Source organism: Giraffa tippelskirchi, chromosome 11 (assembly GCF_054371585.1).
Source record: "Giraffa tippelskirchi isolate mGirTip1 chromosome 11, T2T-mGirTip1v1.2.pri, whole genome shotgun sequence".
Taxonomy (NCBI): domain Eukaryota; kingdom Metazoa; phylum Chordata; class Mammalia; order Artiodactyla; family Giraffidae; genus Giraffa; species Giraffa tippelskirchi.
In genome coordinates this window covers 92,209,073-92,236,753 of record NC_137285.1, presented here as the reverse complement: position 1 = coordinate 92,236,753, position 27,681 = coordinate 92,209,073, and the positions used below count along the sequence as shown (strand labels likewise).

The 27,681-nt window shown below is 42.4% G+C and overlaps 2 protein-coding genes across 2 annotated transcripts in view; both read left to right on the top strand.

Moving 5' to 3' along the window:
• The window catches only part of C11H11orf97 (chromosome 11 C11orf97 homolog), a 31,287-nt gene extending 26,302 nt beyond the window's left edge, over positions 1-4,985 (top strand). The window contains exon 4 of the mRNA XM_081543215.1: positions 4,081-4,985. Within this exon, the coding sequence (XP_081399341.1) occupies positions 4,081-4,106 (26 nt within the window). The 3' untranslated portion in view covers positions 4,107-4,985. The remainder of the gene's footprint in view (positions 1-4,080) is intronic.
• A 13,137-nt stretch (positions 4,986-18,122) lies between these two features.
• FUT4 (fucosyltransferase 4) lies at positions 18,123-20,756 on the top strand. The gene has a single exon (XM_081543214.1). It carries the CDS (start codon positions 18,700-18,702, stop codon positions 19,894-19,896), a length of 1,197 nt encoding a protein of 398 aa, XP_081399340.1. The 5' UTR covers positions 18,123-18,699; the 3' UTR covers positions 19,897-20,756.
• The last annotated feature ends 6,925 nt before the right edge of the window (positions 20,757-27,681 follow it).

Here is a 27,681-nt window from a genome sequence, read left to right as displayed (position 1 = left end):
GAAAGTGAAAGAGGAGAGTGAAAAAGCTGGCTTAAAACTCAACATTCAAAAAATGAACATCATGACATCCGGTCCCATCACTTCATGGCACGTAGATGGGGAAACAATGGAAACAGTGACAGACTTATTTTGGAGGGCTCCAAAATCACTGCAGATGCTGAATGCAGACATGAAATTAAAAGACACTTGCTTCTTGGAAGAAAAGCTATGACCAACCTAGACAGCATATTAAAAAGCAAAGACATTACTTTGCCAACAAAGGTCCATCTAGTCAAAGCTATAGTTTTTCCAGTAGTCATGAATGGATGTGAGAATTGGACTAAAAAGAAAACTGGACACTGAAGAATTGATGCTTTTGAGCTGTGGTGTTGGAGAAGATTCTTGAGAGTCCCTTGGACTGCAAGGAGATCCAACCAGTCCATCCTAAAGGAAATCAGTTCTGAATATTCATTGGAAGGACTGATGTTAAAGCTGAAACTCCAATACTTCAGCCACCTGATGCGAAGAACTGACTCATTGGAAAAGACCCTGATGAGATTGAAGATGAGAGGAGAAGGGGACAACAGAGGATGAGATGGTTGGATGGCATCACCAACTCGATGTACATGGGTTTGAGCAAGTTCCGGGAGTTGGTGATGGACAGGGAAGCCTGATGTGCTACAGTCCATGGGGTCGCAAAGAGTCAGACATGACTGAACTGACTCCTGAACTCTGTTTCTGCGTATATCAGCTTCATCGCCCAGTCTTGAAAGGGTGGTCTTATGTAGGAAGTGTCCTATAGGGCCCAGCAGTACAGTCTCCCCTGGTCAACACAGCCAGGTGCCCCAGGGTATCTCCTGTGTAGGCTGTGTGTGCCCTCCTGTGATGGGTGGACAGTTGTTGTGGGGGTGCTGGCGGGTGAGGTTCATCCCCAGGCAGACAGCCTAGTAGGTGGGATTGGTCCCCGGTCCAAACGTCCACAGACCTGGCTGTGACCGCTGTGGGGAGGGGTAGCTGGTGTGTGGGCCTGGCTTCTTGGGTTCTCAGGAGAAAGCAGGGCCAGAGCAGGAAGTGTTAGTTAGGCCGATGGAGACTGATAGAAACAGGGCTCACTAGCACCAGGCCAGCTACGTGGGAAGACAGTGACAACAAATGATGATCTGCGGGCACTTCTGCCCCCAGAGGAAGTTCCGAAATGAGTCAAGGACTCCTGTCTTGTAAGGCCCAGGAGCTTTTCAAGCTGCTGCCTCTGCGCTGGGGTTTGGAGTGAGTGAGTTTCTGTGCTGAGTTTTTGAAGAGTGAAGTCTCCGCCCTTTCCCAGGGCACCCCTCATCCTCGTCCCCACACCCCCGCTCCCTCAGATGTAAGCCCTGCTGGGTTTCAGAACCTGTTCTTATGAGGACTCAGCTTCCCAGCGCAGGTCCCGGTGCCAGAGAGCATGATGTGGGACTTGGCCCCCTGGCTCCTCAGAGGGTCCCTCTGTGCTTGTGATGTCTCTTGGGGTTGTGGGTTGCCTCACAGGAGGAGAACCAAGGTTTGGTTCTCATAGGCCAGGGCTCTGCACCTCCTGCCTTCCTCATCGTGGCCTTTTCCTCATACCCTTAGTTGTAGAAAGTCTGTTGCACTAGTTTTCAGGTCAGTCCTGACAGACGGTTGTTCTTTACGAGGTTGTAGTTTTGGTGTGTCCGTGGGAGGAGGTGAGCCCAGGATCGTCCTACTGCACCAACTTGACGCAGAATTTGTGCAAGGCGCGCCCCTAAGTGCTTGGCCGAACCCGGCTCTGCTGGTCTGTGAGCAGTTCCCTGCCCCAATCTGTGTCTCTAGTTCCCAGGTATCGGGACCTGCCCCTAAGAGATCTCAAGAGGGTAGCAGAAAGGAGTACCTTTACTCTGTCAGAAACTCTCTCTCAGATGCCAGAACCAGAAAAGCCAGTTCAAGAGCGATCCTGCTGCCCCTCACTGCCAGCCACCTTCAGATCTGACATAATATTTATAGTTAAGGAAACTTACAAATTTTTGCTTAGCTAAAAAATTTATGACATTTTGGTCCCACTTCTTTGACTAAGTATGAATAGAATGCTAGATTTCTAATTTATGTTCACTCAAAACTTTGATATAGTTCCATTTATTCTGGCATCTAGTATTACTGTGAAAAGTCTAGACAGCTTATTATCTTAATAATTTTTTAAAAAAAACTTTGAAGCTTGAAACTTTTAATCCAATTCTAAGGATACAAAGAAATACTAAGCTGTAAAAGAAAAAAAAGAAAAGAAAAACAGGAAATTAACATGTGATACAGTATTATTAACTAAAGTACAGATTTGTTCAAATTTCACAAAATTTTATGCTAGTTTCCATTATTTGTTTTCATACCTGTTCAAGATTCCACATTGTATTTAGTTGCATTGAACAACTTCAGCTGCATACAACAAATTCTGATAAATTACTTTCATTTTTATTCTCTTACAATTATTTTCTAATTTTTCTTGTTATGGCTTCAATACACCCATCACTTAAAAGTGGACATTTAATTTCCAAATATATGGGATTTAAAAAATATCTTTGATATCAATTTCTCATTTAAGTGCTTTCTTCTCTGCAATCTGTATTTTTTCAGTCTTTTAACTTTATTGAGCCTTTCAATGACTAAGTCAAATGTCTCTCTTGGAAAATGTCACATTGCACTTGAAAATATGTGGGTTATTTTCAAATATCTTTTGATATTGATTTCTAACATAATGCCTCAGTGATAAGAGAACAGACTCTGTATGATTTCAATACCTTTAGATCATGAAATTTTTGCACCTTGTTTTATGTCCCTGGATATGTTCCAGTGTCTTACAGTTTAGAGTCCATGGGAATGTGAATAGAATTTGTATCCTGCTGTTGTGTGAAAACTGTATAAATCTTAGTTATGTTGAATTGGTTCATAGTGCTTTTCAGGTTTACTATTGCCTTCTACTTTTCTGTCTATCCATTCTATTAATTTTTGAGAGTTTGATATTGAAACTCCAGCTAAAAATCTTTATTTTTTTAAGTTGAAGTTTTTGGTTGGAGTTTCAGTATCAAACTCTCAACAATTAATAGAATGAATAGACAGAAAAGTAGAAGGATATAGTAGACCTGAAAAGCACTGATACATGTTGATGTATGGCAGAAACCAACACAATATTGTAAAGCAATTATTCTCCAATAAAATAATAAAATAATAAAATAACTGTAATATATAGTGGGACTACGTGTAATTTTCTTCTGTATTTCCCGAATCTCCTGTAAATGTGTTATCATACTTTTATAATTTAAAAAATTTTAAAAAACCACTTTAGTTAGGGACTGTGAAGTATCTCCTGCTTTCATTATACTAATAAGATTGAGTTATTTACTTTTATCATTTCCTTCGTATTCTGTGGCATGTAACTGAACAACAAAACAATAATAATAAAGTTATCTAGCCCAGCTCTTCTCAGGCTTTACTGTGCCTGTCAATTACATGGGTATGTTATTAAAAAGCAGTTTCTGATATAGTCAGTCTAGGGTAGTGTTTCGGAGAAGGCAATGGCACCCCACTCCAATACTCTTGCCAGGAAAATCCCATGGATGGAGGAGCCTGGTGGGCTGCAGTCCATGGGGTTGCTAAGAGTCGGACACGACTGAGCGACTTCACTTTCACTTTTCACTTTCATGAATTGGAGAAGGAAATGGCACCCCACTCCAGTGTTCTTGCCTGGAGAATCCCATGGACAGCGGAGCCTGGTGGGCTGCCATCTATGGGGTCGCACAGAGTTGGACACGACTGAGGTGACTTAGCAGTAGTAGCAGTAGCAGGGTAGGGTTTGAGGTTTTGCATTTCTAACCAGCACCCAGGTGATGATGCTGATGCCAGTCTAGACGCTATGCTCTGAGTAAGGAGGATCTAGAAGACTGAGGTTTCTCCAGTCACTTGAATCACTTGGGTGATTTTCGTGCTTTTACATGCTGCTCTGGCCAATGAAACACTGTTGACAACATTATATCAATTTTAGATTAAAATGGGGTTGGGACTAAAGAACATTTCCCCCAAAGGATAAACTTGCTTATTTGTCCACTTATTTCTTTACTCTAGGAAAAGATGAACAACTTTTCCATTGAGAAGAAATTTCTTTCTCCTGATGTCTGAAAAACAGAAGAAACCCAAGTTCGTTTCACAGTTTAGATGTGTACAAAAAGCATATATTAGCCTGTAATTCCTGTTATCGGTATTAGTTCCTATCTGTAAATTAATCCAAAGCAATGAAAGACTATTGGTAAAGTTTGCTAAGCACCTGAAAACAATGAAGGAAAATATTATATTTATTTTTAGTTGTCACAGTTGGAATACACTGGATATCTAATTCAGCTTATTTTATTAAACATGCCAAATATGCTAAGAAACAAAGGCATTTTATTGAGTCATCAAGGTAAACATTATAAATGTTAACCTTTCACTGTAGCATAATTATGGTCATCCATTAAAAAGAGTATCCAGGTGTAGGTAAAAGTTAGTGAATGAATGGCAGAGATGAAAAGCCTCTGACTCAGAGACAACCGTTTAATGCTAGCCCTGGTAGAGCTCATCACTTCTCTAGAATTTGTCCACTAAAAAGTAAGGAAACGGGAAATTTATGAAATGATCTTAAAAACAGGAGTGGGGGTGAGAGGTTTTACAAATACTCATTATAATACTACTGGGCTAAAAAGAGGTTAAAAAGGAGAAAAGAAAAAAAAAACCCTAACCTTCCTTTACCCCCCAATTGTCAAAAGTAATATATATCTTATAGAAAAACTGGAAAATAAAGGAAAAAATAAAGGAAAAAACCCCATCTGTATTTCATTCTTAGAAATAACCACTGATAACATGCTGATATAGTTTTATTCTTTTTTCCTTTGCATATTTTATTTCACATGTTTGAAATCACAGTGTGACATATATGTTATCCCTTTTTAACATATCATTTCTATTTATTAAAATATAACTGAATATATTAAAAATCTGTATATGTTTGTACTAATTTTTTGTGTGTGTTTATTACTCTACTTTTTGGATATTTGTGTTTTTCAGATAGCCTCTCCTGCATCTCCTGCATTGCAGGTGGATTCTTTATTGCTGAGCGGTCACCAGGGAAGCCCAATTTACTTATAGCCTTCCCCTCAGATTTAAAAAAGTTCTTTTTTCATGTATTGTGATTACACAACTGTCACTCACCTTCCTCTCTCAAGCTCATCTTAAAACTTTCTCCAGTTTATAGTTCTCAAGTTCATTTCTCAGATTTAGTGAAATAAATCAACTCAGGTCAACAAAGATTTGTTGACTGGGTATGTCCCTTCCCTACTTAAAAATATTTACACTAGGAAACCATCAACAATCTCTTGAGTCAAAATCCAAACTTTTCCAGATTTAATATAAAAATTTCCACTTAGTTAATACACATTAAGAGATCCTACATGTAAGCCAGTTCTAGCCACCACCATGTTTATGGAACTCTCTCATCACTGGATACTTAAAAACAGTGTTGTGAGCCAGTGGCTAAAATTGGAGAGATTATATCTTCAATGAGCCAAGAAATATAACACCAAAAACTACCTGGAGTTGGGGTAAAGCATTTATTATTCTTACGAATCTAAAATCTTAATCTTATCAAAATTCTTACCATCAACCTTTCTGCAACCTTTCAACATTTCTATGTGTGTGTGTATTTCCATGTGTGTGTATATATATATGTATATATACTACTTTTACTAATGTGCTCCAAGGCATAAAACATAGATTGCTATGGTTAGTATTCAGAAAATGAATGATAGATGTGACTTTATTCCTGTTTATCATCACTGGCATCATCATTTTGTCAGTTACCTTTTATTCATTATTTACTAGGCTCCAGGCATTGGGGCAAATCTTGTTTTCTTGAATAGTAAGATCCTATTTAACAATAAATACATTGCTGATCTCATGCTACAAATCACATATACATATGACAAGATAGCCAAGACTGAGTATTTAAGAAATTTGCCCCAAATCCCAAAACTTGCCCTAATTCACAAGATGACATAAATGCCAGATGATTAGACTATTCTCTGTAAATATTGGCTGAATAGATTTGAGCTTTCATGACAAAATAGGCAGCATTCTTTTATTTCTGATTAGTAAACATGTTGTATAAGGAAAGATTAGAAAAGAACTTTGAAAACTGTTTTCCTACGGTAATAGAAAAATGATTATTAGGTACTCAAGTAGAGATATAACAGCAGACAATAATACTCAGCGAAGATTTCTGGGCTCATTTACCTTTCCACATGGCCACGGCCAAAAGGGACCTGGGATGATGCTGTCCCAAAGGGAGCTGGCTGGTAGTTCCATCTAGGCAGCAGCAGGGCTGCTCTTAATGCCAGAAGTCGAAATCGTGTTTCACTACAAGAAAGATAGCTCGGTTTCCATTGGTTCTACCTGTAGAGCAGATACAAGCCTTGCTGTTAGCTCACAGACCCCAAGTGGGACTCTGCAGGTGACTGACTTTTATTCACACATGCCGCTCAGTCATGTCCAACTCTTTGGAACCCCATGGACTGTTGGAACCCCATGGACTGTAGCCGGTCAGACTCCTCTGTCCATGGGATTCTCCAGGCAAGAATACTGGAGTGGGTTGCCATTTCCTCCTGCAGGGGATCTTCCCCACCCAGAGATCAAACCCACATTTCCTAAGTCTCCTGCGTTGCCAGGCAGATTCTTTACCACTGAGTCACCTGTTTTTAGAAATGATGTCCCCTTTGATTAAAAATGATGTCCTCTTTGCACTTGGGCTTTCAGGGCGACTTTAGAAATGTCCTTCCCCAAGTCTGCTCTGCTCCTGCCCTCAGACAAGCTCCCCCCAGTTCATCCTCAGCTTTGCGGTCTGGGCCGGGGGCTCCCCAGCAGCCTCTCCCTTTCGGGCCAAGCGCTCGCGCACACGGCAGCCATCCCCCTCGGGACTGATGTCACAGCACTGTGTCCTTGCTAGGACCCCTCTCCCTTTTCCCCTTTGGGGCCTTGGTCATTTTGGGGTTAAATTCTGTTCTTCACTGCCCCACTGCACATCTTCCAAACTGGTTTCATGTACAGGGTTTTTCATGCCAGGATTATTTATAATAACAAATAATGTAGAGGATGATTTTTAAAATTACTATATAATAGGATGCCTCTTGTTATTTTTTTTTTAATTTAAAAAGCACTTTTAAATGAAACCTCCTTGAAAGCCAGGGTTACAGGGACATTCTTTCAAATGATAAAAATCTACAGCAATCTTAAACCAATGACTCTTTTTATTCTTGACGAAAAGCGACAGAAGCATTCTTTTCGAGGAGAGGACAAAAGAAGACTGCTTTTTTCCTAAAGATGCTTGGATCTGTCCCACTTTCCTCCTTCATCTTATCTGCTCCTGGGTCTGGAATTCCCGTGCTTCCTGGGTTCAAGCCAAGGACAGCTGCCGTGGGTGCTGGGTCACTTGAATCATAGGGCTTCACCCCACTTCCCAATTTGGCCAAAGAGTCCGTCTCTCTCTGTTTCTCTCATTTCCACCCCTGTCATACTCCCTTTTTCCTTTCTTCTTTATCACCTTTCTTTCCTTCTTTTGTTTTTTTCTCTCTGACTGTCTGTCTGCCTTCCTTTCTTCCTTCCCAATGTAGCCTTTATGCTCTGGCAAATTTCAAAAAAAAAAATTTATCACTTCAGTTTCTTGTACAATGAGATTTTTAGTCTCCCTACTGTAAGTGTGCATGGATCATTAAAAGCTATGTGTTTTTCTTCCTGATCCTGATCTTTACTTCACTATATTCTTTCATTTAAATTCTAATTTAAAGTTTATCAAGTATGATCCTGGTAGCCAACATTGAAAGGAAAACCTGATAAGTTAAATTATATTGTTCATAGCATTTTAAAAAAACTCCCTGGTTTGAATATAAGTTGGATTGTGTCTCCACAAAAATTTTATGTTGAAAACCTAACTCCTAGTACCTCAATAAAGTTGATTTTCAAAAACACTTATATTAAAAACGAAACTAGGGCTCCTTGGAAAAATGTCTGATTCAAGACCCAAGGCAGGAAATCTCCAGGATGAATTTAGAACATCTTGTTGTACCAGAAAACAGGGAAGTTTCCAAAATCAATAGGTCACATCCAGAGCACTTAGGAGTCACCATAAAGCAGTCCTCTGGCCAAAGATGGGAAAATTTGAGCACAAAATAAATGCCACTCACTGAATATATAAAGAGCCATGAGTTCAAATGGATATTTTTTAAAATGAGAGAGAATGAAGGCAAACAGCAACAACAGAAACAAAACCCAGCTTCACTAAATACCAATCAAGATGGCAAAGGCATTAATTCTTATTTACTAAGGTAGTAACTGAAAAGAAAGAATCATCTATTATCTTACCTTTTCTGAACAATTTGGTAATTTAGGTAGCTAAGAGTAGATTAAGAGAAATCCTCTTTACAGAATTTCAGTTAATAAATGTGGAAAGAATGACAGATCAGTAAAACCACCACTTTATAATCCACAAAGTATTGACTGGCTCTGCTCATCCGTGGATGAAACCATTAGACAAGTGTTGACGGGAGATTCCTCACTGGGAGGGAAGGCTGGGCACCAGCAGAATCTGTAATTAATCTTAACATGACACAAGTACAACAGTGGGACACAGAGGGCCACCTGGTGTTAAGTTACCTGTGGCTTGATTAGATTCATGTCATCCCTTTTGAGTAAGTAGACTTTGTAGGTGGCACAGTCATCAAGGAGTGAAATGATATGATAAATGGGATTTCCTTGAAATAAAGGGAAAGTGGTTAGGTGGAGCATATGTGGGTAATCAATAATTGCTGAATCTTGACGAAGGGAACTGAGGAGCTCATCACCCTTTTCTTCCTATGCTTGTATATGTTTAAAGTTTTTCATAATAAGATGTTTTATAGTAGACATAAGGAAGCATTTGTTTATGGAAATAATAGACTGAGAAAGTTTCTTCCTTGGTCATCTGTTTAAAATAAAAAGAAAAACAAGAGTCAGACACCTCTTCAGAACTGTTCAGCTCACAAAGGTGTTCATTTCTCTGAGAACTACCATCCCTACTCCCTTCCCCAGCCCACCCACTGACCACCACACCTCTGGACCCTATGCCAGACCACAGCTGATTTCACTAGGTGAACACCACACCCAAGATAGTCCAGTCAGATTCTTGCTGCCAAAGACTTAAAATTGAAAATCAAAGTTGCTTGTCAGACACTGCTGTTGGAGAACCATGGAGCTATGGAGGATTATGTTCTGCCCAGCGAATGGGAGAAACACAGAAAGAGCTGATGGGGGTGGCGGGGTGGAGGGAAAGAAGCAGATGTAGAATTCTGACAGCGTTCTCTGCCCCACAGTCCCCTTTCGGACTTTGAAACCCCTCTCGCAGGAGAGTAACGTTTGTTCAAGCGAGCCCTCTGTCACAGACTAGCTTTGGGTGCAGGACACCAAGGCCTTAGCTATCAATGAGTGTCAGGTGAGAATCTGGGAGCCAGTCGACTTGCAGAGCATCACTGGACACTGTCCCTCAGTGGAGGGGCCTTTGGCCTCACAGATGGGTTAAATCTTTGATCATTTAAGGAAATTTCTGCTGAGTGACTCTTTAATTACACTAGCTTTCTTACTATCTTTAATAAAACTCTTCAACTCTTTAAAAAGTAAAAAAAAAAAAGGGTCACTATGAGACCTACTTCTTACATAATAGTAAATTTTGTCCCCTACCCTTTTCTTTTTTGTCAAAAGCTGCCTCTGGTAGGTCACTGTAATTGCACCCAAAAGAATCCTTAGTAGTACAACTGCCTTTGGTTTTATCTGTCTTAATTATAGTGCTTCCTTGGAGCACACCTATGGGCTAAATAGCTTCCTTCCAGTTTATAATTCCACATCTTGATAACTAAAGGTGAGAGAGTAGAAACTTTGGGTGGAGAGACCCATGTCTACACCCCGCCCCTCACAAACCCTAGCTTCCCTTTAACCTGAAAAATTTGACAGTATGAAAAAATCTTGCTTACCTAATTATAATTGGATATGAAAGAGTTGCCGAGATGGGTGTCTAAAAGAACTTTCCACTCTGATGGTGACACTTGATTAATTCAAAGTGACAAAGGACAAAGTGACAAGGTGATCAAGGAAATGCTGCTTCAAGAGGCAAATGCACAGGGTTACTAAAGGCCTAACGCATCACAGCTTTTTTTTTTTTTTTTTACAGTTTGGTTACAGCTCAAGAGTTTTATTTGGCAAACAAAGAATCGTACAACCTCCCGGTGTGAGGGCGGGCAGAGCCAACGGAGAGGCCTCGATGGGTCTTGGCTCCCTCTTTCTATACGTTTTTGTCTCCTCCTCGATGAGCCTGCCCTATGCAAATTAGGGCTAGCCAGCAAAGGGGCACGTTTTTTCACCCCACATCACAGCTTCTGAAGTCTACTTTTGGATTCTTCAAGTCGGAAATATCTCTAAAGCTACAATTCACAGTATGGGTTGAATGTGATAGTTAGCATGTTCCACGGGGGGCAGAAATGCTCGTTTGTTTGTTTGTTCAGATATACCTCACGTGCTTGGCATACACTTGACATCCAAGAAGTATTACTACATGAAGTTATAGCTTTTGCAAATTTTTAAACCCAAACAAGTTCTGATCCTAATGTAGCCCTGCAAATATGGAGTTGGCCAAAAAGTTTGTTCAGTTTTTGACCAACCCAATATCAATACAGAATGATTCTCAGCACTATATGGCTTGGAAAACACTTTAGGAATAGCTCTGCAAGCTGATAATGTCAAAATATATCAAAATAAAGAAAAATCACAGCATTTTATCTTTTAAAGGAACACAGACAATCCTGAGGTCATCATACCAAAATCTTCTAACAACAGTTCCTAAAGTTCTTTCTCAAACTGTGGTCTTTGAGAGCTTGGAGGGAACCGAAGAGGAAAGCAGCTTTGCAGTGATGAAGAGCTGGCTCTGTGAACGGTGATCAGACAGCATCTCCAGTCTTCAGTCACATCGAATTTCTCTTCTCTGACTTTAAGAGGGTCTGCTCTCCTCCTACTGTCTTAGATGCTCCTGGAAATTGTCTTTGAACAGTGAGTGACTCGTGAAAAGAAGTTTCCTTTTTTTTGCAGAGTTGTGTGGTGCTGCGAGGCCAGAAGTAGTTCCGGCAATGCAATCAGACAGTTGGGGCAGTGTTTATTCACCTGTAGATTCTCTTTCTCCTGAGAGCAAATGTTTGTTGAATTCGGTTAAACATTGCTATGGCTTCCCAGATGGTGCAGTTGTGAAGAATCCGCCTGCCAATGGAGGAGACGCAAGAGATGCAGGTTTGGTCCCTGGGTCCGGAAGATCCCCTGGAGTAGGAAATGGCAACCCGCTGCAGTATTCTTGCCTAGAAAATTCCACGGACAAAGGAGCCTGGCAGTCTCTAGTCCATGGGGTCACAAAGAGCTAGACATGACTGAGCATACAGAAACATTGCTATGGGTAAATTCAGACTCAAAGGTTCTTTTTGGAGTGATTGAAAATAATATAACCAGCATTTTTATTGTGATTTCACTGCATGAATTGTGCAGGGTTTCTGGGCTTTGGTTTGTTTGACCACAGTAAGCTGGTCATGGAACTATAAAATGTGGCTGCCCCACTTCTTTGGCAATAATTTTCCCTTGCCATGCATGAGCAACATGCATTTATCCTTCCACTCCTGTATGTTTTCAAAATCATTCATATGTTACTAGTTTTGCTGACTCTAATCCAGCAAGTATTTCTTAATATTTCAAGTACCTCAGACTCTTTTAGAAGAAGAATCACAGGAACAAGCGTGATGGAATCTGATCTGACTACTTTTGTGTTCTCAATGGTTGCGTGAGGGAAATTTGCTGGTCAAGGCGGACTTCCCTGACTTCTGTGGAAAAGGCATCTCCTCTCCGTTTTCTATAGTGAGGTGTGCCCTGGGTCTGTGTGAGAAATGGGGTCAGGACAGGGGAAAGGTGAGGGGATTCACGATACCTTCCTGCAAACGTAAAGAGTTGGGCTGCCTCCCTGAGTTCGGGTCTTGTCTTGAGTTAGGATCTGATTGCCTTGAGTATGGCCACACGTAAGTTCTGATGTGGAGCCGGTATCATAGTAAACCCAGATCAGACCTGTTTGCGTTCCTGAGACTGTACAGGATTTGTGCTAACTCATTTGACGGAGGACCCAAATAGACTTCAGGTGAGATATGAAGATAGTGCTGGTGAACATGAAGAGGACTTGGGGAGGCCAATATGATGCTCCACGTTTTTACCCTACACTTGTGCTGTATTATTTATCTTAGTCATTATTTTTCAGTCCAAAGTCTTTTCCATACTCTTCATGAATGAACAAAGTGAACTGCTTCATAAGTGCTTCATGAAATGTAAAATTAAAAGTGGGGATTTCCCTGGTGGTTCAGTGATTAAGACTCTGCATTTCTACCTCAGGGGGTGTGAGTTCAATCCCTGGTCAGAGAACTAAGATCCCACATACTGAGTGATGTGGCCAAAAAAAAAAAAAAAATTAAAAGTGGTGTTCACTCATTCACTCATCTATTCGCTTACTTAACAAACATGTATTATACACCTTGCATGTGCCAGGCACTGCACTGTGTGATATTAACATGTTCATTGCAATGTCAAGGTAATTTTCTATTTCTTTTCTTGGGAGGTAAGAAGTGGGTTTATTTAGAGAGAAACACATTCCGCAGACAGATTGTGGGTCACCTCAGAAGGCCAAAATAATTCTCTTTTGTGTAAGTCTTGTATTCCATAACTTGTACACGTGACTGCAGATACACTCTAAGAAAGAGTAGTTTAACAAGGAGAATGCAGATGTAAGCCCTACAAACATTTTAAATATGATACAAATATTTCTGACTGTAAACCAGAATTTCACAATGTCCCTTTTCCTGAACATCCAAAATTCTTGCATTACCTGTTCAGTCAAGTAAGAATGCAGAAAGAACTTGAGTGCATAAGAGTTAAAATCCTAAAGTAAGTGTAATACATTCTCATATTGACTATTCATCACAATCTTTCAGGGGCAGTAAAATTTTGCACTGAGATAAAGACAAACAACCTTAAAAGTTGGTGCTAGTTTTATTTTTCTATCAAGGATTTAATAGGGCAATGAACAATAACTTGTGGATTATTATGGAACTTACACAATCCTTAAGTTATTAACTAAGTAATTCCATAATCATCAGCCCAATTATGCACAGGAAAAAAATCATATCTGACAAAAGAAATAATCACCTTTCTGCGTGCGAGTCAGCTTTTCCAGTTATACCTGCTCACTGGTTGCTCCCCATTTCCTAGTAAATATGTCATCCTGGGAGGAACTTTGCCCTTTTCTGTCTTCATGGGAAAAAATAATTGAAGTATACTTAGCAGGTCAATGTTCAGTTGCAGAAACCTCAGATCTAATCAAAAATAGCAACCCATTTGAGGACAGTCTGGTTCTCACGGACCCCAGGCTGACCGTGAAGTTGGTGCTGGTGGGCAGACCTGGGGCAGTCAACACATTGTTAGGCATCTCTGGAAAATAGCATCTGTCTCTGGGAAGGAGCAGCGTGTGTGTGCTCACTTAGTCATGTCTGACTCTTTGTGAGTGTAGCCTGCCAAGCTCCTCTGTCTATGGAATTTTCCAGGCAAGAATACTGGAGTGTGACTGGTGTATTTAAAATGAATAACCAACAAAGATCCACGTACAGCACATGGAACTCTATTCAATGTTATATGGCAGCCTTGATGGCAGTGGGGGTTGGGGAAGAATCGATAATATATATTTATGGCTGAGTCCCTTCACTGTTCATCTGAAATGATCACAACATTGTTAACCAGCTATACCCCAATACAAAATAAAAAGTTCAAAAAAAAAAGAATACTGGAGTGTGTTGCCATTTCCTACTCCAGGGGATCTTCCACACCCAGGGATGCAACTCATGTTTCTTACATCTCCTGCTTTGGCAGGCAGATTCTTTACCACTGAACCACTTGGGAAGTCCTGAGGAGCAGTAGGAGAGGCTTAAAATGAACTCTTTCCATGGAGCAGAACAAAGCATGAGTTAAATTTTTAGGAACCACAGTTGGCCTGGTGCTTGCCCCCAGAGAATCCAGTCCCTATATCAAATTTTGGAACTGGATACGCCACCCTTGGTCCCATTGTGCATGGATCCCTCAATCATCTTCATTAAGTGAGCCTTGAATTTCGGAGCTCTCCTCTAAACCTTTAGTCAAACTCCTCATTGATACCTGATATTGTCATCATGCTTACGACCGAAATCCAGTTCTTCTTGTGTAATATTTTGTGGAAACTAGGAGGTCTTTAAATACATACAAAAGAAGCATTTGCTTATTGCTACAAAGTTTAAAGGAATCATAGAATGTTTCAAGTTCTAAAGTGATTTAGAAATTATTTAGTATTGCACAGGCTGGTAGACGCATGATTTTGGTCTCTGCCCAGTGTCCCTTCTTTTTCACTTTTTTCCTTTGGGGAATTACCTTTCCCCCATTGTTAGTCCACAATCTTTATATGGGATTGATTCTACCCCCTAGACCCAGAAGAGGGTCTGAAGGGAGTCCGCGTGCCCTGACCACAGTGATTCTTCAAGCTTAAGCGCCTGGTCCAGGTGTGCCAGTGAGACCCAGCCTAATTTGATGGAGTTTCTGATGACTGTCCTCAGGGTCCTGACTAATATATGTATAGCGTTTACCACTGAAAGCCTAAGGAACTTCTTAAAGTCACAGCAAGTCATTCAAATAGCCAGCTTCTCCTGATACTTGCCCACTTTCTAGCTGGGCATCAATGATATTAACAGAACATTTTAATAATACAGTAAGAGCATTCATTCATTTAATAAGTATTCATTGAGATGATGAATACAACTAGATGCCTGGGTCTGTACTAGGGATAGAGTTTGACAGAAACAGCCATGATCAGTGCCCAATCATGTTCTGAAAGATGTATATACGGGCACACACAGGAGAGGAATGTGACCTACCCCAGATGTATGCATATGGATGTCCAAGAGGGTTTCCTGGAGAAAGAGACTGGCCTGCTACATATCTCTGAACTGATTCTCCTTTAATTTTAATCTCATTAAATTTAATTTAATCTCATTTAATTAATCTCATTTTAATTTAATCTCATTCTCACAGCTACTATCTTAGTTCAGGCTCTCCTGTTTCACATCTGAATTATAGCAAGAGCTTTCTAACTGAACTAGATACTTCTACTTTCATCCTGGTCCCTAATACCCAACTTCCCTGGTGACTCAGATGGAAAGAATCTGCCTGCAATGCGGGAGACCTGGGTTTGATCCTTGGGTTGGGAAGATCCCCTGGAGGAGGGCATGGCAACCCACTCCAGTATTCTTGTCTGGAGAATTGCCATGGACAGAGGAGCCTGGGGGGCTATAGTCCAAACGGTCAGACACGACTGAGCAACTAAGCACAATACCCAGTTCATTCTTCACGGATGACAGAAAGATTTGTTTCTTAACAACATTTTATTGACATACTATACATACATAAAATTACATATGTAAGCACACAGTCTGATGAATTTCCTCAACCAAACACACCCATTAACCAGTGCCCACATCAATAAACATGGCCAGCACACCAGAAGCCCATCTCATGTCCTCTTGTGTATACTCACCTCCTTTCACAAGTGAGCTTTTAAAAATACTAATCTTGACGGACATGTACACACAGCTATATTTAAAATGGATAACCAACAAGGTCCTTCTGTATAGCACATGGAACTCTGCTCAATGTTATGTGGCAGCCTGAATGAGAAGGGAGTTTGGGGGAGAATGGACACATGTATATGTATGGTTGAGTCCCTTGCTGTTCACCTGAAACTATCACAACATTGTTAATCGGTTATGTTGTTGTTTTTCAGTTGCTAAATCATGTCCAACTCTGCGACCCCATGGACTGTAGTCCAGCAGGCTTCTCTGTCCATAGGGATTTTCCAGGCAAGAATACTGGAGTGGGTTGCCATTTCCTTCTCCAGGGGTCAAATACTTGCTCCTTGGAAGCAAAGCAATGACAAACCTAGACAGAGTATTTTAAAAACCTAGACATCACTTTGCCTAAAAAGGTTCGTCTAGTCAAAGCTATGGTTTTTCCAGCAGTCATGTCGGGATGTGAGAGTCGGACCATAGAGAAGGCTGAGCTCTGAAGAACTGATGCTTTCGACCTGTGATGCTGGAGAGACTCCTGAGAATCCCTTAGACAGCAAGATCAAACCAGTCAGTCTAAAGGAAATCAACTCTGAATATTCACTGAAAGGACTGATGCTGAAGCTGAAGCTTCAATACTTAGGCCACTTGACGCAAAGAGCCGACTCATTAGAAAAGACCCTAATGCTGTGAAAGATTGAGGGCAGGGGGAAAAGGGGGTGACAGATGATGAGATGGTTGGATGGCATCACCAACCCAATGGACATGAGTTTTGAGCAAACTCAGGGAGACAGTGAAGGACAGGGAAGCCTGGAGTGCTGCAAGTCCATGGGGTTGCAAAGAGTCAGACATGACTGAGTGACTGAACAACAACAAGGGAAAACTGAATAAATAAGCAAGCAGATTAACATTTACCAAATGCCAAACACAATGTTAGGCTCTATCTATGATGTCTCATTTTACTAAAGTGGGGGAGGGAGGATGGGCATAAAGGTATAGATTTCTGAATCGATAAAAAGAAAACTCAACATGTCCTTTCCTTCCTTTGATTGAAAGAAAGCTATTCATTCATTTATAGTTTTTTCTTTCTAATTAAAAATAAACTGGAGAATCACCAATTTCAAAGCCTATTTGCTTAACTATTAATAGCTTGAAAAGTGATTCTATGGAAAGAAAAACATTATCAAAAGTTTTGGTGTAGGAGAAAGTATCACTAGGTTGATGGGTATAGCCAGAGCTGTTCATTCAGCTTCCAAACTGTCAGTGTAGGCAGGCAGGAAGTGCCACCTGAAACCATTTTTATGGAAGCTTTTACAATCTGTACTTGGTTTTCAATGAAAAAGTTCTTCACAATAAATCCAAACGGCATAACATCAAAAACACCTGTCAGGTTGGCCCCTTCCCAGCGAGTCTATTTCTTCCCTTACATCTTGTAACTTACCTGGCAATGGGCTGGGATACCACCCATGCACCGGTGGGCTCTAAAAATTTTCTCAAAACTGCCTGCTCTTCTCAGGTCAGCAGCCCATGAAGGAAAGTTACATGGCTCAAAACAGCCTGGAGTTAAAACTCCCCTCCAGGTCCTCCCCACCCTTCTATGCAAAACAAAGACCTCTCTCACCAGCCCGCCCATGCCCTATTTAGTAATTTGCTGGAGAAAAGTTTGGTTACATAAATGAAGGTCAAAATCCAGAAATTCAAAATCAAGCCATAGGGAAAAAACTCCTTAAGTCACTGTGAAGGTAGATGCCTTGGTTGCTTCGTTGATCAACCGGAAGGTACCACTGTGATACTTATCCTTTATATCCTAAACTTGGATGCTAAGATATTTACCTTAGTCATCATTTTATAGTCCTGTGTTTTGCATGATCTTCCTATTCCTAAGTGCAGATACTAAGCCGTTTCTTAACTGCTTAGAAGAAAAAAAATGGTGGTGTTCATTCATCCATCTCATTGAATGGGCAGGAATTTCTCTGAGGACAATGGCCTCAAGGGCCACATTTTTACGTTTGGTTTATGAGTTCTCCTAGCCCTGGTACAAAGAAAGCTTTGAGCCAGCAGGCAGAAGCGTTCATTCAGTGGCGGAGGGAAGAAACAGAACAATTCGATTGCTGAGAAACAATTCTCTCTCCTCTGCTGGAGCGATAGGCAAAGCGAAGGTCCTTTTGACAGCAGGCTTTCCTGGAAAACTTGGTTTCACAAAATGCACCACCTCTGTGGGCCCCGCCGAGGAGGCCGAGTGCAGGACCGGCGGAGTCGGCGGCAGGTCATGAGGTCAAGGCTGCGCCTCCGTCCGCTCCGCACCTCGCACTCTCGGACTCCCGGACTCCCTCCCTCCCGCAGGCGTCACCGGCCCTGGACGCCACGAGAGGAAGGAAGCGGTTCCCCGGCCCCACCCCCGGGCGGCCTTTCTCCGGTGCCCGCTTCCTCTCACGCCGCCCCCGCCGCCGCGGTTTCCGGAGGGTCTCACGCCGCCTGCCCGCGCCAGGGGGTGAACCCGGCCCTCACCCTGGAAAGCAAGCGTCTGGGTCTCCGAGATTGAGGGCCGGGGCGTAGCTGGGAGGGAATATTCCGGGCCGAGGCTTGGGGTGTGCGGAGAGAGGCATCCGGAGCCGCGGGTGGGGCGCGGCCGGGGAATCCAGAAACCCTGGAGGGACACAGGAGTGGACGGAGGAGCCGCAGGAGGCGCCCGGGGCCTGGCCGGGCCGGGGGCGCGGGGGAGGGGAGGGACCCAGCGGCGCCAGGTTGGACCGTCGGGTCCGCCCCCCTCGCCCTGGAACCTCGCCGGGAGGGGAGCGGCGGGGAGGAGAACGGGACCGGCGGGTCCTCAGATCCCGGGACCGCCCTTTCACGCTCCAGGGCGGGGGGCGAGCGCCTAAGAAGGCTGGAGCCGCCGCGGCAGCATGAGAGCGGGCGCCGGCGCTCCACGTTCGCGGCCGCGAGGCGGGCGGCGGCGGCGGCTCTGCCCGCGCTCGCTATGCGCGCGCGCTGGGGCCGGCGGGGCACCCGGCGCGGAGGCCTGGGGCTCCGCGGCGCCCACTTGGCGCTGCTGGCCGCCAGCCTGCTGTGCACCGCCCTGGCCATCTACGTTTGCTGGAAGCAGCTGCCGCCTCTGCCCTGGGCCTCCCCTGGTCCGCCGCGGCCGGTGAACGTGCTGCTGTGGTGGGAGCCCTTCAGGGGCCGACACAACCCCCGCCGGCCGCCCCCCGACTGCCAGCGGCGCTTCAACATCAGCGGCTGTGTCCTGCACACGGATCGCGCGGCCTACGGAGAGGCCCAGGCGGTGCTCTTCCACCACCGAGACCTGGTGAAGGGACCTCCGGACTGGCCCCCGCCCTGGGGCGTCCAGATGCCCCCGGCGGAGGAGCAGAAAAGGCTGGTGATGGACGACGAGGGGCAAGCGGCTGAAGCCGAAACCCCGGCCGCCTTGGGCCCCCGGCCCCCGGGCCAGCGCTGGGTGTGGATGAACTTCGAGTCGCCCTCCCACTCCCCGGGGTTGCAGGGTCTGGCCGGTAACATCTTCAACTGGACGCTGTCCTACAGGGCCGACTCGGACATCTTCGTGCCTTACGGCTACCTCTACCCCAGGACCCATCCCAGCGAGCAGCCGCCGGGTCTGGTCCCCCCACTGGCCCGGAAGCAGGGGCTGGTGGCCTGGGTGGTGAGCAACTGGGACGAGCGCCAGGCGCGCGTGCGCTACTACCGCCAGCTGAGTCAGTATGTGACCGTGGACGTGTTCGGCAAGGCCGGGCCCGGGCAGCCTCTGCCCAACGCGGAGCTCGTGCAGACTGTGGCCCGCTACAAGTTCTACCTGGCCTTCGAGAACTCGCAGCACCTGGATTATATCACCGAGAAGCTGTGGCGCAACGCCTTCCTGGCCGGGGCCGTGCCGGTTGTGCTGGGCCCCAACCGTACCAATTACGAGCGCTTCGTGCCCTCCAATGCCTTCATCCACGTGGACGACTTCCCTTCTGCCTCCTCCCTGGCCGCCCACCTGCAGTTCCTGGACCGCAACCCGGCTGTCTATCGTGGCTACTTCAGATGGCGCCGGAGCCATGCCGTGCACGTCACCTCCTTCTGGGACGAGCCCTGGTGCCTGGCCTGCCAGGCTGTGCAGAAGGCTGGGGACCAACACAAGAGCGTCCCCAACTTGGCTGGCTGGTTTCAACAGTGAGGTCACTGTCCCCCGGGTCTGACCCTGGAGGCCAAGTCTAGATGCTCTGCGGTGCCTCTCCTTGACCGCCGAGTCGTGGGACTGCATTTCCCAAATACCTGTTTTTAATCTATGGGAACAAGTTGATTTACCAGTTAATATCATTCAACACAAAGACTGGGAAGGAAGGACCCTGGGTGCTCATGGTTTTTGCATAACTCACGGTTGTCCGAGGACATCCGAGCTCAGGGGTGAAGAAGGGGACCTTTTCTTCTCCTTGTAAGGTGAGGAAACAGCTTACCTACAAGAAACCATGGTCCGTGGCTCTGAATTTCTTCATCTGCCACAGGCTATCTTTGTGACCTGTGCTGAGTCCAGATTTCACAAACTCCTCCACTCACATGTCCCTGGGCCAAATGCTGCAAAACCCTGGTTTTAGAAAGAGCCTTGTTGCAGGATAGCAAGGGACTGTGGCCACCAGTGGGTCTTACTCTTTTGTACCTGGATTCCTCAAAGCCTCATCGCTTAAGAAGGGTGAGGAGGGCCGTCCAAGACTCCATTGACTCCAGTAACAACTACTGTTGTTTGTTCCCCTGCTTTATGAATGCAAACAAGATGCTGGATTGTCCTTGGAGAAGAGTGAGAGTGAATATTTGGTGTACCTCACTTTATACAAATGTATTCCTGAAAGGCCGCTTTTTAATCAAATCCACTGTTATAAGAGAGTGCAGTGTTTAATGGAACCCTGTGGAGAATCCCTTTACAATGTGAATAATCATCTCCTGATTTCTTCTGTGTCTGTTTTTCTATAAGCTGGAGTTTTTTAAAAAGCATAATTACAGATGTGAAAATAAAGCAGAAGCAACCTTCTTCTCCCTTCATCCCAGAAATCCAGCCTGTGTTTACATAGAAAAGGAAGCCATAGTGTCACTTTCCACAGAATTATTTATTTTTGTGTCTTTACTGGAGCTGAAATTTAAACCCGGAAAGTCAGTCCTCCAGGGGTGCTGGCATTACCTCTCTGCAGAACAGCGAGTGAAATTGCACTGTATTATGGAATCATGCAAAAGAAAAAAAGTCTCCTGGCAGCTGTTAATGGCAGTTTTTGACTCTTGTCAGTTTGAAGTTAAATGTTTGGTTGCTAGGGAATAGAACTGAATCAGTGCCTGCAGTAAAACTTTATCTTTTGTTACAAAAATGTGCAATTCTCCCTGGGGCCACCAGGTTCCCCTTCTGGTCTGTTCATGTGTTCGCGTATGTGCTTAGTTGCTCCGTCCTGTCTGACTCTTTGTGACCCTATGGACTGTAGCCTGCCAGGCTCTTCTGTCCATGGGATTCTCCAGGCAAGAATACTGGAGTGGGTTGCTATTCCCTTCTCCAGGGGATCTTTCTGACCCAGGATTCAAACCCAGGTCTCCTGCATTGCAGGCAGATTCTTTACCATCTAGATAAAAACATTTCTATGGCCCTTGAGACTGTGCTGTGGGACTAACTTTGGAAATATATGCATTGACTAAAAACTGTCAAATGAACAGCATGTTAAGTGTCACCATGTGCCTGCACTGTGTAAAACCCTGAGTGTGAGAAAGACAAAAATATGTAAGGCAAGGTCCCTATCTTTAAGGCTCCTGAAATCTACCTTTGTCAAAAAGCAATTGGCAGAACTTATTTGTTAAAGTAACATTCTTTTTTTAAAATTAACATATTGTTGATTTACAATGTTGTGTTAGTTTCAGGTGTACACCAAAGTGATTGAATTATATATATATATATAATATATATATTATCTATGCATGCTAAGTAGCTTCAGTCGTGTCCAACTGTTTGTGACCCTATGGACTGTAGTCCTACAGGCTCCTCTGTCCATGGGTTTCTCTAGACAAGAATACTGGAGTCAGCAGACATTCCCTTCTCCAGGGGATCTTTCTGATCCACAGATTGAACCCGAGTCTCTTATGTCTCCTGCATTGGCAGGCCAGTTCTTTACCACTAACGCCACCTGGGAAGCCCTACATTCTCTGTAACATATATTATAGATAATATATATTCTTTTTCAGATTCTTTTCCATTATAGCTTATTACAAGATATTGAATATAGTTCTCTGTGATATACAGTAGTTCCTTGTTGTTTATCTGTTTTACGTATAGTAGGGTGTATCTGTTAATCCCAAACTCCTAATTTGAAGAGGAATAAATTAGGAGTAAAGTGACATTCTTAATAGTACCATAAATCAGTTATTAGAAAGCCAGTTGATTTAAAGCCTAAAATAATGGGATCTTTTTTCCTCCTTGATTTATTATAATAAGCACCCTCAGGGACTAATTATTGTGGGTGAGGTCCAACATTAATTCGGTTTATACAGAATTCTGCTGTAAACAGTAATTTTGCATTTGATTAGTACAATGAGCTGATTCATAAAGTAACTTTTATCTGTAAGCATTTGTTGCAGACTTGAAAAGCTCACTAAAATCTAGGTGCTTCAGTTCTTCCTTTTCCTTAAAAAGAGAAATTGAAATCCCTAGATAAAATTTTCTCATTAAAATATTATAGTACAGGCAGAATTACAATATCAAGTAGAGTCATTCAATAAAGAAGGAAAACTTCTACTGTTTAACTATTTATGACTTATTGGCTACTGATTTTGGGATTATTGGAAATCCACATGGGACAGTTGGGGGATAGTTTGGATTTTGAAGGTAATCTGGCTTAGATTTGAATTCCAGCCATGTGACCTCAGGCAAATTAGTAATAACCCTGGGCCTCAGTTTTCTCATCTGTAAAATGGAGCAGCAAAATGGCTTCACAGCAGCTTATGAGCTGTTCAGAGAATAAAGTAAAAAGGTGCCTAACACATAGTGGTGATTCAATTGGTGACAGAAAAATAGAGTTTTTTCCCCTTCTTGGAGTGATTTCAGGGTGTCTCCATATCCACTTATATGGATTATAAAATTAAATCTCAAGATATGTTACAGAATATATCTGAAATAAAAAGCAAGTGACCTTATATCATGTATTTCAAATGAATCTCTAAAGCTAGCCATACTAGCTATTCAAGATGCATCATTGCTATTTAGATTGAGCTTGAATTTGCAGGGTAGGAAGAAACACCTATGCTTTCTTTGAAAAAAATTTTTTTTTTAATTTCTTTTGTGAAGTTATATTAAGTTTTTGTTGTTATATTAAGTATTATTTTACTAATACTGTCTTTAGTATTAAGTCTGTTTAAAACTAACCATGTATTTTTTTATTGCTAAGCATGAGGAAGGTATAATTGCAGTTTTATTCATGGGCAAATTCTAGGTAAGGAAAAAAACAATGTATTTTAAGGCTAATCTCGTCAAACAGCAAGAGAAATGGGCAATTGCTCATTGTATGTAATTTCATTTTTCAAGTCATTCTAAGTTGAGTAGTTTAAAATTTCATATACATTAGTACAAAAATACATAGAAATACATCACATATTTCAAAATGGCTTTCTTAAACTTTCAAATTTATTACAAATTTAACTTACTATTTTTGGTGCGTGATGATTTTAATTACGAATGCGCCTGGAATGATATTGACAACAGGAAGACAGTCTGACTCGCCTTCAGTATTCACAGGTCTTTTCCAGTTTCCAAACCCTTCCTTAGCAGTAATTTAGAGGAGACAGGGTAGCTTCATGGAAAGAGCTCGCAATTTGGAGTCCAAACCTGGGTTTGTGGTTCTGCCACTGTCTGCCTCTGTGACCCTGATTAGGCAGGTTACTTAAATTAGCTTCCTCCTTTATAGTGCGTGAATGCCCCTTGCAAAACAAGGATTAAATGTGATGACGTTTGCCAAGGTGCTTTGTACATTGTAAAATGCTGTACAGTTTCAGCGTACTCTTAAGTTTTCAAAGCTCTAGAGCAGGTGTCAGCACACTTTCATTCTGTGAAGAACCAGAGAGTCAATATTTCAGGTTTTACTGACCATACAATCTCTATTGCCGCTACTAATCTCTTGTCATCCGTGGTGCAAAGGTAGCGCTGCCTATCTGTAAACAAAGGCGGTGCCATAGTTTATTAACTCTACTCTAGACTTTCAGAGCTATGAGGAATCTGAGAGGCTTCCTGATGGAGTTTTCTTAGAAGAGATTTAAGAATTGGAACCTGAGACTCTTGGAGGTAGTTACTCCTAGATTACTAAGCCAGATTTGCAACATTTCTCAAATGTCTTATTGGGGGCAAATTATTTAAGCTTTCTGTGTTTTGATAGTCTCATCTCTAATTGAAGGTAATTATATATAATTTATGAAGGTGTTGGGAGAATTAGAAAAGACACTTAAAGTACTCAGGACAGTGTCAGAAACACAGGAAGCACCTGAAAGATGTTAGCTGTGATGATCACCTGTCCATTTTACAGAGGAGAGAGTGGAAGTCCAGACGTAGTTAAGGACTTGTCTAAGATTACAGTAATAGTTGGGGCTTCCCTGGTGGCTCACATGGTAAAGAATCTGCCTGCAATGCAGGAGACCCGAGTTCGATCCCTGGGTAGAGAAGATCCCCTGGAGGAGGACATGGCAACCCACTCCAGTATTGTTGCCTAGAGAATTCTATGGACAGAAGAGCCTGGCAGGCTACAGTCCATGGTGTCACAAAGAGTTGGACACAGCTGAGCTACTAACACTTCCAGTTTCACTTCACAGTAACAGTGGCAGAACCAGACATGCTTGTGCAAGTCACAACCCCTTTGAGCCTTTGTCACTTGAACTGAGAAATGAAGGGGTTGGACAACATCATCTCTTGGGACCTTCTAGTTCCATTGCCCTTATTCTACTAACTGGCACCCTAGGGCTTAAAGAACTAATTTACCTCCCTAAGTGCCTTCCGGTCTGGAAATGACTTACTACACAGCATCAGTAAACTGGCAAAAAAACCCCAAAAAAACAGGCACCAGAGAGGGAGACTCTGATGTGGCATTAATATAAATATATTTATATAGAATATGTAATTATAAATATTATGCATTATATATGTGAATATATTGTTGTTGTTCAGTCGCTAAGTCATGTCTGACTCTTTGCAACCCCTTGGACTGCAGCTCATCAAGCTCCCCTGTCTCCCACTATCTCCTGGAGTTTGTCAAATTCAATGTCTATAGATCCTCCACTGCCCCGTTCTCCTTTTGCCTTCAGTCTTTCTCAACATCAGGGTCTTTTCCAATAAGTCAGTTCTTCGCATCAGGTGGCCAAAGTATTGGAGCTTCAGCTTCAGCACCAGTCATCCCAATGAAAATATTCAGGGTTGATTTCCTTTAGGATTGACTCGTTTGATCTCCTTGCAGTCCAAGGGACTCTCAAGAATCTTCTTCAGGAGTACAATTCAAAAGCATCGATTCTTCAGTGTTCAGCCTTCTTTATGGTCCAGCTCTCACATCTGTATGTGACTGCTGGAGAAACCATAGCTTTGACTATATGGACCTTTGTCAGTAAAGTGATGTCTCTGCTTTTTAATATGCTGTCTAGGTTTTTCATATCTTTCCTTCCAAGGAGCAAGTGTCTTTTAATTTCATGGCTGCAGTCCCTATCCACAGTGATTCTGGAGCCCAAGAAAATAAAATCTGTCACTGCTTCCACTTTTTCCCCTTCTCTTTGCCATGAAGTGATGGGACTGGATGCCATAACCTTAGTTTTTCTGATGTTGTGTGTATATACATGTATGATACATCACATGCCTTAAGTATTAGAGAAGGGAGCCAAGTCCTTGGCAATTAGTATGGTAAATAATTGCATTGAATATATTTTAGTCATTTTTGAATGTTTCTCAGGGACTTTTAAGGTGCACATTCTAATAACAAATTGAATATTTATGTACCCAAGTTCAGATTATTTTGACAAAGTGATTAAAGTAATGAGATGAAAAATGACTCTCTTTTTATAATGTATATTCCCCAGGCACTAGTGAATTCAACAATGATACATTGGGTGTTTCTTGGTCAAGGCGTTTCTGTAAGCTCACTGGTTCTAAAAAGGTAACTGAAATGTGATGACTTTGCCTTTTCTGAACCACACAAGGTCTCATTCAGCTTGCCCTCTGCTCTTTCTTGCCAGGCTTCTTCAGTTTAACCCAGTGACCCCTCTCCAAGGGTGTAAGTAGCATACTCTTTTCTCTCATTCCAGTTTATTTTGCTAAGTGCTCAGATGTCCTCTGTACTGTCTCTAGCTTCTGTGCACTAAATTAAATAATACCATTTTTAAAAGAGGTGGAATAATGGGAGTTCCCTGGCCATCCAGTGGTTAGGATTTTGCACATTCACTGCCAAGGGCTGGCTTTGATTCCTGGTCAGGAAACCTAAGATCCCACAGGCTGTGCATCATGGCCAGAAAATTAAAAATAAAAGAGGTGGACTAAAGTCTAGGAATGTGATGGTGGGCAGAGGTATGTCTCTCTTCTTAACTGCTGATGCTCAAATTATTAAAAGGGGAAAAGAGGAACTCGGACTGTCCAAGGCACAGTCCTTAGTTTCCCTTCTCCAATAGATGCACACTGATGTGCTCATTTAAGTACTGAAAAATGATGATGGCCAGTGGGGGGTAGGAGCAGGTGTGACAGGAAATGAGGACTCAATAATGAAAGAGTTAAAAGAAATGCATTATAAAGCAGAACAGGTGGTGAATATGTGTGAGGAGGGAAGAGAAAAAAAGAAAGACGTTGGGGTAAATGAGTACAAAGTGCTTGAAGAGAAAGTGAGAAGATAGAAAAATAGGAGAGGGAAGATTCGGTGAGATGACAAAGTAGGATAAAGGAGGAACATGTGTCCGGAGAATGAAGGGACAGTGTAAAATCTGCCATCCAACACCACTGTCCTCCAGAGAAACCTTTGTTCCCATGTGAAATGCAGCATCCTTTGGCAAATGGGGAGCGAAACCATGAAGTTTAAAATCACTGACAGAATCAGGAACTTAAGCAATTAACTAACATTTCAGCAGAAATAGAGAAGTGCCCCCTAATTGATTACAACAGCTTCTTGAACTCTTGTGAATGCTGCTTTCTCATCTTGGAAAAAATCACATTTGTGACAGGTTATTTTTTTTTTTTTAATTTCCAATCAGCATGCTTCAACTGTACTCGGTATCTACTTTTAGAGAAATTTTTTTTTTTTTAAATAGCCATAATCACCAACTGACTCCACTGAGAAAGAGTCAGAGGAGAACATAGAAGGGATAAAGAACATTTAGTACCTTATTAGTGTCATGGGGAACCCTATTGTAAAACTATTTCAAGTAACTTGTAAAGAATTGTATTTCTGAGATCTTCAATTTAATGTTTTTGAAAATTACTGAATCTTCCCTAAATACACTAAAAACTAATGCTTTGTTAGATCATGAGAATTACAAATCTTAATCTGAATTATTTTATAGGGAAATGGATTTCAACAACATTTTACAAACATTTCTTGGGGGTCTGCTTTGTGCAGATACTGTACTAGGACTTGGCGATGTAAGTGAAACTAAGGCAAGGACTCTGCGCTCAAAAAGTATATGTTCTGCACTCTGACATAAATCACAGCAACATCTTTTTTTGATCCATCTCCAGGAATAATGGAAATAAAAATAAATAGGACCTACTTAGACTCAAAAACTTTTGCACAACAAAGAAAACAGTAAGCAAAATGAAAAGACAGCCCACAGGCTGGGAGAAAGGATTTGCAAATGAAGTGACTGATAAGGGGTTAGTCTCTAAAATTCACAAGCAGCCCATGATGCTTAACAGCATCAAAACAATCCACTCCAAAATGGGCAGAAGACCTGAATAGACATTTCTCCAAAGAGGACATACACATGG